The sequence below is a fragment of the Camelina sativa genome, chromosome 14 (genome assembly GCF_000633955.1).
Source record: "Camelina sativa cultivar DH55 chromosome 14, Cs, whole genome shotgun sequence".
NCBI classification, from domain to species: domain Eukaryota; kingdom Viridiplantae; phylum Streptophyta; class Magnoliopsida; order Brassicales; family Brassicaceae; genus Camelina; species Camelina sativa.
The window spans coordinates 1,196,007-1,205,072 of record NC_025698.1 but is presented as its reverse complement, the minus strand read 5'-3'; the positions used below and the strand labels follow the sequence as shown (position 1 = coordinate 1,205,072).

General features: G+C 37.4%; 3 protein-coding genes and 1 non-coding gene across 4 annotated transcripts in view; 2 read left to right on the top strand and 2 right to left on the bottom strand.

Annotated features, from left to right (window-relative positions):
- Window positions 1,076–1,931, bottom strand: LOC104738853 (photosystem II repair protein PSB27-H1, chloroplastic-like). The gene has a single exon (XM_010459064.2). It carries the CDS (start codon window positions 1,831–1,833, stop codon window positions 1,312–1,314), a length of 522 nt encoding a protein of 173 aa, XP_010457366.1. The 5' UTR covers window positions 1,834–1,931; the 3' UTR covers window positions 1,076–1,311.
- LOC104738852 (probable protein phosphatase 2C 1) lies at window positions 3,818–7,328 on the top strand. The gene is made up of 6 exons (XM_010459063.2): window positions 3,818–4,074; window positions 5,127–5,608; window positions 5,701–6,042; window positions 6,148–6,265; window positions 6,352–6,575; window positions 6,664–7,328. Exons 2-6 carry the CDS (start codon window positions 5,366–5,368, stop codon window positions 7,144–7,146), a joined length of 1,410 nt encoding a protein of 469 aa, XP_010457365.1. The 5' UTR covers window positions 3,818–4,074; window positions 5,127–5,365; the 3' UTR covers window positions 7,147–7,328.
- TRNAQ-CUG lies at window positions 7,346–7,417 on the bottom strand. The gene has a single exon. It is a non-coding gene; the product is annotated as a tRNA-Gln (tRNA).
- LOC104743136 (pentatricopeptide repeat-containing protein At1g03560, mitochondrial-like) overlaps window positions 7,499–9,066 on the top strand; it is a 3,042-nt gene continuing 1,474 nt past the window's right edge. The window contains exon 1 of the mRNA XM_010464248.2: window positions 7,499–9,059. Within this exon, the coding sequence (XP_010462550.1) occupies window positions 7,531–9,059 (1,529 nt within the window). The 5' untranslated portion in view covers window positions 7,499–7,530. The remainder of the gene's footprint in view (window positions 9,060–9,066) is intronic.

Sequence of the window (9,066 nt, the reverse complement as noted above, 5' to 3'; positions counted from 1 at the left end):
TTTTTTTTTTTTTTTCTTTTTTTTTTAATCTCCGGAGTACTATTTTTATAAATACAAACTTATACTATATGATATGAAAAAAAAAAGTCCGTATTTTATGAATCAACTGATATATAATAACTAGGGATTACACTTTGTTTTTCATTATATTACATGCAGTTTTTACAGAATCATACTTTTTATACACAATGACAATAAAATAAATAAATATTGGTATAGCAAGTGGATTAAGTGGCCCTGTCTAGCTGCTTATCCATCCCAAGAAAACTAGTTGTATTATATATGCCTCCATTATTACTAACTAACTCACGGATATTGCAATATCTCTGGTGACTGGTGAGCTGAGCCTATTATATTGACTTGTTAGATTATTCTTTAAATAATGTTGAGACTAAAAAAAAAAAGTTAATTATTAGTATTGACCAAATTATATACATACGTTAGGCGTAATTATTATACATCAGTTTAGCGGCAAACACGGTCATTATTTACACCCATCAATTTTAACGTATTGGATAGGTGATAGATAGGTCGGTCAGTAAAATGGTTGACTATTAGCGTATCCGATACACTCGTGTAAATTATTAATTACGTCGAACTTCGCAAAATATTGCAAACCAGCTATGGCTACGGTTACACTAAAAGCAAATCAGTAGTACTATTATACTAGTACTAAACTACTAGTAATCAAGATTATGACCATGTGGTCGTTCACGTGTGGCCCCTGCACGTGACATGTTCGTATGCTCGTCGTAGACTAAAAAAAGGAGTGGCCACTTAAAAAAGTTAAAATGATCAAACCTCACTCTTTGTGGGCTTTCAAATATGGGCCATTAGAAAATGATTTTCATATGTTAGTTTGAGAGAAGCATCCAATGCAAATTATCCAGTAATGCAACTTATGAATTTTGGAGATTTTCTTCTAATTTTTTTTACTTTTTGAAACATGAATTTCTAATAGATGGAAATACAAAAAAATGCAAATCAAACTAAAAATGTAGTACCAAAACCAACGAAAGTGTAAACAAATCGAAGTTATGAGTTAAGGGGACACGAGAATTGCTCCAGTAAACGATTGAGAAAATAGATTTTGATTTTACTAGATAAAAAGTATCTCTGATAAATGATAATTAAGCAAATTATCATATGCAGGACATTAAGTATTTTACACAGGAAAAACCAAAAAAAAAAAAGGTGCATGAGAGAGCAAAGCGAATTCAAGTTTCTCTTCTAATATAAATATGATTGGCATTTTTTTTTAAAAAAAAAGCGAATTCAAGAAATTGTTAGGTCTCTCACACTGTAATGATTTTATCTGCCTCTTGAGAGAGCTTTTTCAGCAGTCTCCATCTCTTCAAGAATCCTCGCCTTCCTCTTCGCCGGAATCGGAGCCGTCGGACCAAAACTCACATAATGACCCGAAACCGCATTCAACGCCGAGTAAATGTCCCGGAAAGAAGTTTTTCCGAGAAGAGCTTTCTCTTTCCGGTACTTGGCAACCCATGAGTTGGACGCTTCTCTCAGCTCAGCCACCGCGTCAGCCACATTCGGATCTGTCTTCGCCATCGAAAGCGTGTTCCTAACTTTACTGATCACTGCCGATGTATCTTTAATATACTCTTCATCTTCGGCGGCAGAGACCGGCGCCGGAGCTAGAAACTGGATTGATTGGATCAGAACCGTGGATGTGGCCGCTAGAGAGAGGAAATCGCGGCGGAGGAGGTGGTTGCGACGTGGGGGAGGAAGAGGCGGAGATACGGAGGCGGTGATGGACGGTTTATGCGGCGGAGGATTGGGTTTGAGAAGAGTAGCTGTCGCTGATGCTGAAGCCATTGTCGGAACTCGGGCAAACAAAAATAAAGGAGTAAGAGAATGAAGACTGACAGAGTTTTGTGTGTTGTTTGGTAACAAAATCGGAGAAAATGTGTTTCGGGGTGTTGGATTTGTGACACGTGTCCATCCTCCTTATCTTCTTATCTAGATTGAGAGAGGGATCAGACATGAAAGTAAAGCAATGAGTTTCTTTGTTGTAGATCTTCTCTGGGTCCCACTTGCCAGGTCATGATTTTGTTTCTGCTTTTTACACTTTTGAGCTTCGTTTGTTTTTTTATATGTAAAGCCCAAATTAGAGATAAGGCCCATATACTCAAAATTAAACCATCGAAGCCCATAATTCGAACCCCACCTGATGATGAGGTGTGGTGTGGTGTGGTGAGTCCTTTTACTGCGTGGCCTCTTAGCATTGTAGTACAGTTTTTGATAATGCAGTTAAGAGGATGAAGCATTCGGTTAAATTGACCCACAAACACGTGACATTCTCTTGCTGTCATACACATGGGATGATGATTAATGATGAACCCTTTTGTGTTTCTCTATTTCTTTAAACTACCACAAAATTTAGATGAAGTGCAATTTCAATATATATATTCCAAATGTGCAACCAAGATAGGTCGATAACATTTCCCAATCGAATAGACGTGATCTGTACTAAAAACAGTTTAAAGATAAAGAATCTTGTTCCAATGTGACACAACATGGATCCATCATCCATGTTTTAATCAATTGAGTTTATTTATGATTGTAATGTATGTACTACTCTTCTAGATTTTTAAATTGGGTGAATGGCAAAATCTATAATAATTACGATTTAATAAGAGAAAGAATAAGCGTGGAGAAATATGAATGTATATGTAAAAAAGTGTTTTGGAATAAAAGGTATACGTGCAATAAATAATAAGCTGTTTTTAATTAAATCGACTTTGATTGGGCAAGTGTGAAAAGAGAGGAAAAAGGAAAAAGAAAACGAAAGCTAAAGGCCAACGCGGGAACGCCGTGAACGATTTGTCAACACAACCAAATGGGAAAAAAAGCTTTGAAACTCCATCTAATTTTACACATTTATAGTCATGATCTACCAACCAACCTGTCCTTTAGGTTTCATTGTTACAAAAATCACTTCGCAAAAAAAAATAAACAAATGAAATCAAATTAATAACAAGTGTTGTGGATATCATGATTCCCTAAAACATAAATATTTAAAACAGAAACTGATTATCTTTCCCATTATTCAGTTATTGCATTTTAATAACTCAAGAAGCTAAACATCTTATTTGCATCTCTGTTTGACTTAACAAACCATATAGTTCTCGCCTTAAAAACACACATCTAATTCTCTCTCTCTCTCTCTCCCTCTTTTTTAATGCAGTGTTTGGGTGGGTGAAAGAAAATGCATGAAACTTTAACTGAAAATAATGAAGGAAGAAAAGAACAAGTTGGATTGATTATAGGATGTGGAGCAAAGTTGAACAACTCATCTCTCTTTCCAAACCTTTGCAAGTCAGTCAATTCTCGTCTCTTCTGTCGTCTTGCTTTTATTTAGGACACCCTAAAAAACAAAAGTAAGCTAGAATAAAAAGCAAATCGCATGCTACTATTACACATTAACTATCAAAGTATTAACACATTTCTAAAACATGACATAACCTCATAATTTATACTATGGTTGATACATCAACATCCCAATTTAAGTTACACGTTGTTGCAAAAAAAAGAAATAAAAAAATGTATAAACATCTCTACGAGTTTGATGTATATGATAATAATGTCACAATGTTCATGTATTATATTTTATTTATATAACATGCAAAAAGAATTGCATAAAATAATTCATGATATTATTCATAACACCATTAATTACATTTACATAAAGTTGAACTTTTTGAATTTTCAACTCTCGTTTTCTGTTTGGTACGTGTGGACTATTTATTAAAAGCCAAAATTACAAGTAACCATATAGGAAAGTAAATAATAAAAATTTGATTTGGATCAAACATGAAAGAAGGGAGAAGCAGAAAAGATTCTGTGGGGAAGCCTCTTTTGTTTTCTTTATCTTCTTCTCTCTGCTTCTTCGCTTTCTTCAATTAATGAGACCTCTCACCCATCTCTGCCACTACACATATTACAACTACTGCTACTACTACTACTCAATCTCAAACTCTCTCTCTTCTCTCTCTTTCGCACTCTTCCATAGTCATTGTCTGCGAATCATTTGTTCATGATCCTTCCTACTCAAAGGTTCGTTCTTTTTTTGCTTTGATTTTCTCAAATTCCTTACATTTTTTTGTCGTTTGTTTCTTCTATTGTGTGTAATCTTTGGCTTGGCTCGTTTAGTAGAAGGATCTTCTCTGATGATCCTGGTTTGTTCTTATTTTTTTTTTCCACTCTGCACTTGTTTGGGGTTGTCGAGGAAAGTTATTGAATCTTTCGCAGATCCATTTATCTAAAATTGGATTCATTAAAAAGTTAATCGCTTTTTACACTTAAAAATCCCACCTTTTTTCTTCTCTTTTTCTTTTGGGGTTTTTATTTCATCTCTCTGTCCACTTTACAATGTCCAAATTTATGAGCCACGAAGAAAGTTTAGTAAAAAGAATCATGAAATCCTCTGTTTTTAGACATTTATTAGAATCTGTGGAATTTCACCATTAGGGTTTCGTTGTGTTGCAGCATTGCTATATATGTCTTTCTTATATAAACCCTATATAAAGTTTTTTTTTTTTTTGCTCAAACTACTTAGATAAAGCTTTGGAGATTTGCATCATCAGTTTTTTTTCTCAACGGATAAATAATTGATGATTTAAGGGAGTCAATATATGAGAACCTGTAATCAAACCAAATGTGTCTAGTGCAGGGTTTAAGATCAGACTCTTCTTAAACAATAATTCTTGAAAAATCTTTTCACTTTTGTTTTTCTCAGAAGTCAAGAGTTGTATGGAAACTTGTTTCTCTTGCAATTTGCCCCAATAACAATTGTTTGGATTCATGTGATTCTATGAGACATATTGGGAAACCCTCTGTTCTTGGTTTGTATGCTTTTTTTCTGTTTTCCTGTCTTTTGGATTCTTAGTTTTGATTAGTTTATTCAGTGGAAACATTACAAAACATGGAGCCATAAGAGAGTCTTAAGGATGGTCCAATGCCAAACAATTAGGACAGGCTGTTTAGTAAATATCTTTATATTCTATTACTAAAATCACATGCTGGGTTTTCTTCTTTATGACTTGTTTGCGTCTGCTTTTCTCTTTTGGAACTTTGCAATAAACTAATCACTAGATCAATTTTTTCAGCTCACGGTCCATGCATCATCATTGACCAAGATTCGAAGAAAAGGTTTTGCCCACAAAGAGTATTTAATATAGAAAAAATAGAACTTGTGTTAAAGCTCTTTTGATTTGACCAAATCTGTTGCTAAAGCCTTTTACATTGGGGGTTGGGGATCCGGTTTTGGAATAAAAGGAGAAGTCTTTTTATCCATTTTCCACAATCTCTCTGTGATCAGATCCATAGTGTATGCTTGCATTGACCAATGGGGGGTTGTGTCTCTAAGAGTACGTGGAGCAATGAAGAGTCTATGCATCGACCGTGTCTCGGGATGGGATGTTGTGGGAGCAAAATGGGGAAGGGAGCTTTTTCAGACCGCATCGTTTCGCTTCATAACTTGGTCTCTATCCCGAATCGAATCATCGGCAATGGAAAGAGTAGGAGTTCTTGTATTTTTACTCAACAGGGACGCAAGGGTATTAATCAGGACGCCATGATCGTTTGGGAAGTGAGTTCTTCTTCTTATTCTTCCTTAATGATGTTTATTAAAACTTTGTGTTCCCCCAGTAAGTAGGATTTGGTTATGTCTTTTTTTCGTAGGATTTTATGTCGAAAGATGTTACCTTTTGTGGCGTGTTTGATGGACATGGTCCCCATGGTCATCTTGTTGCTCGTAAAGTGAGAGACTCATTGCCTGTGAAGTTGCTGGCTCTCCTAAATTCCACTAAGTCAAAGCAAAACGGATCCACAGGAACTCGTACAAGCAAACCCGATAGCCTAGAAGCTGATAAGGAAGAATCTACTACTGAGGAGAATAATTTGAATATCTTATGGGAAGAAGCTTTCTTGAAATCATTCAATGCTATGGATAAGGAACTGCGATCTCATCCTAATCTAGAATGCTTCTGCAGTGGCTGTACTGCTGTTACAATCATTAAACAGGTAATCTTGACATCTTTTTATTTATTTTTGGCTTCAAAATCAATCTTCCTCGGGACTTCCATGGTGTTTCCAAGTATCGGTTTTGATGTGTTTTGATTGTTTCAGGGATCAAATTTATTCATGGGAAACATTGGGGATTCTCGGGCGATACTTGGGTCCAAAGACAACAACAATTCGATGATTGCAGTTCAGCTAACAGTTGACTTGAAGCCTGACTTACCAAGTACTATGCTTTTAACAACATTTTGTGATATTTGCTTCCATCTCTACCTTTTCATTTAGTCTGACTTTTTAGATATTGTTAAATAGGGGAAGCCGAGAGGATCAAACAGTGTAAAGGTCGTGTCTTTGCACTAGAAGACGAGCCAGAGGTGTCACGAGTTTGGCTACCATTTGATAATGCTCCTGGATTAGCCATGGCAAGAGCTTTCGGTGATTTCTGTCTGAAAGACTACGGTGTGATTTCTATACCAGAGTTCTCTCACCGTGTTCTTACAGAGAGAGATCAGTTCATTGTCTTGGCCTCAGATGGAGTAAAGCAATGAACTTTTAAAGATTCTTCTAAGCATTATCAATATGAATTTATTTTTACTGATGATTCCAACCTTTGTGTTTTGATAGGTCTGGGATGTGCTAAGCAACGAAGAAGTGGTTGAAGTCGTAGCATCAGCTTCAAGCCGGGCATCAGCGGCTAGGCTCGTGGTGGATTCAGCTGTACGCGAATGGAAACTTAAGTACCCGACTTCGAAGATGGATGACTGTGCAGTTGTGTGTTTGTTTCTAGACGGCAGAATGGACTCAGAGTCATCAGATAACGAAGAACAAGGCTTCTCTTCAGCAACAAACGCAGCAGAATCAGATGAAAGCCAGGGAGCAGAACCGTGTCTTCAGAGAAACGTCACAGTCAGATCATCATCAACGGATCAAGAAAGCAACAGTTACGTTAATGTGATTGCGGAGACTGGTAATGCAAAGAAAGAGACAACGACGGAAGGAGAACAGAACTGGTCGGGACTAGAAGGTGTTACTCGAGTGAACTCTCTTGTTCAACTTCCGAGATTTCCTGGAGAGAAACCAGAAGACTTGTTGAGACCTGGCTTTTGATTATTTTCTGAACTGATTTTGGTGAGGGAAATAAAAATGTTTTCTGGTCAACTTAGCCTTCTTTTATTCTTAAAGTGAAATGCCTGTGGAAAGCATATGTAAGTAAATGTTTTAGGTCTTTTGGTCTCTGTCTCAAAATCTGTCTGTATTTGAATGAACTCTAAAAAAAAAGAATTAAAACATTGTGAGATATTAAAAAAGGTCCCACCGAGACTTGAACTCGGGTTACTGGATTCAGAGTCCAATGTCCTGACCACTAGACCATGGGACCATTTGACTGTTGCAGCTTGCACATTCTATTAAAAATTGAAAAACTGAGTGTTCGAGAGTACTATATAACTAAATGTCCCTGCCTCACCGGCGGCTTGACGATAGATATTACCGATGCGAAGATTTTACCGGAAGCACTTTTGTGTAGCTCTTCTGAATCGTCCGCAGTCTTCTTCACAATCTCTCTGTCTTTACAAAAATGACGGCTTGTTGTTGGGTGATGATTCAAATTGCTCAGGGAGAAGTGTTAGGTGGGTGTTCAATAGCAGCAGCTCACTTCCTCCTCCCGAATGGGTAGAACCCTTTAACGATGTCTCCGATTTGGTGAAATCGAATCGAAATCTCCAGCCATCTCCATGGGTAAGCCAAATTCTCAACCTTTTAGATGGCTCAGATTCCATGGAATCGAATCTAGACGGTTTCTGCCGAAAGTTCCTTATCAAACTATCGCCCAGTTTTGTTTCGTTTGTGTTGAAGTCCGATGAGATTCAAGAGAAACCAAGTGTTGCTTGGAGATTCTTCGGTTGGGCGGGTAAGCAGAAGAAGTATACGCATAACCTCGAGTGTTATGTCTCCTTGGTTGATGTATTAGCTCTGGCAAAAGATTTGGATAGAATTAGGTCTCTCTGTTGTGAAATCAGGAAGTTTGAGTTTCCTATGACTGTTGCTGCGGCAAATGATCTGATTAAGAGTTTTGGGAAGCTTGGAATGGTTGAGGAGTTGTTGTGGGTTTGGCGCAAAATGAAAGAGAATGGGATTGAGCCAACTTTGTATACTTATAACTTTTTGATGAATGGATTAGTGAGCTCGATGTTTGTTGATTCTGCAGAGCGCGTTTTTGAGGTTATGGAAAGTGGGCGGATCAAACCAGATGTTGTGACTTATAACACGATGATCAAGGGTTATTGTAAAGCAGGGCAGACACAGAAAGCTTTGGAGAAGCTTAGAGATATGGAGACGAGAGGCCTTGAGGCTGATAAGATTACGTATATGACAGTGATCCAGGCTTGTTATGCAGATAGTGACTTTGGTTCTTGTGTGGCTTTGTATCAAGAGATGGATGAGAAGGGAATTCAAGTCCCGCCTCATGCGTTTAGCTTGGTGATTGGTGGACTTTGTAAGGAAGGGAAATTGAATGAAGGGTATGCTGTTTTCGAGAGTATGATCCGTAAAGGGTCTAAACCAAATGTAGCTATATACACGGTTTTGATTGATGGTTATGCGAAAAGTGGAAGTGTTGAAGACGCGATAAGGCTTTTACATAGAATGATAGACGAAGGGTTTGAACCGGACGTGGTGACTTATTCCGTTGTTGTTAATGGTTTGTGTAAAAACGGGAGAGTGGAAGAGGCGTTGGACTATTTCCAGACTTGCCGGTTTAATGGATTGGCTATCAATTCAATGTTTTATTCTATTCTTATTGACGGTTTAGGAAAAGCTGGTCGAATAGATGAAGCTGAGAGGCTTTTTGAAGAAATGTCTGAAAAAGGATGCACAAGGGATTCATACTGTTACAATGCTCTGATCGACGCGTTTACAAAGCATGGGAAAGTGGATGACGCGATAACGCTGTTTAAGAGAATGGAGGAAGAAGAAGGTTGTGATCAAACGGTTTATACATACACAATACTCATATCGGGAATGTTCAAA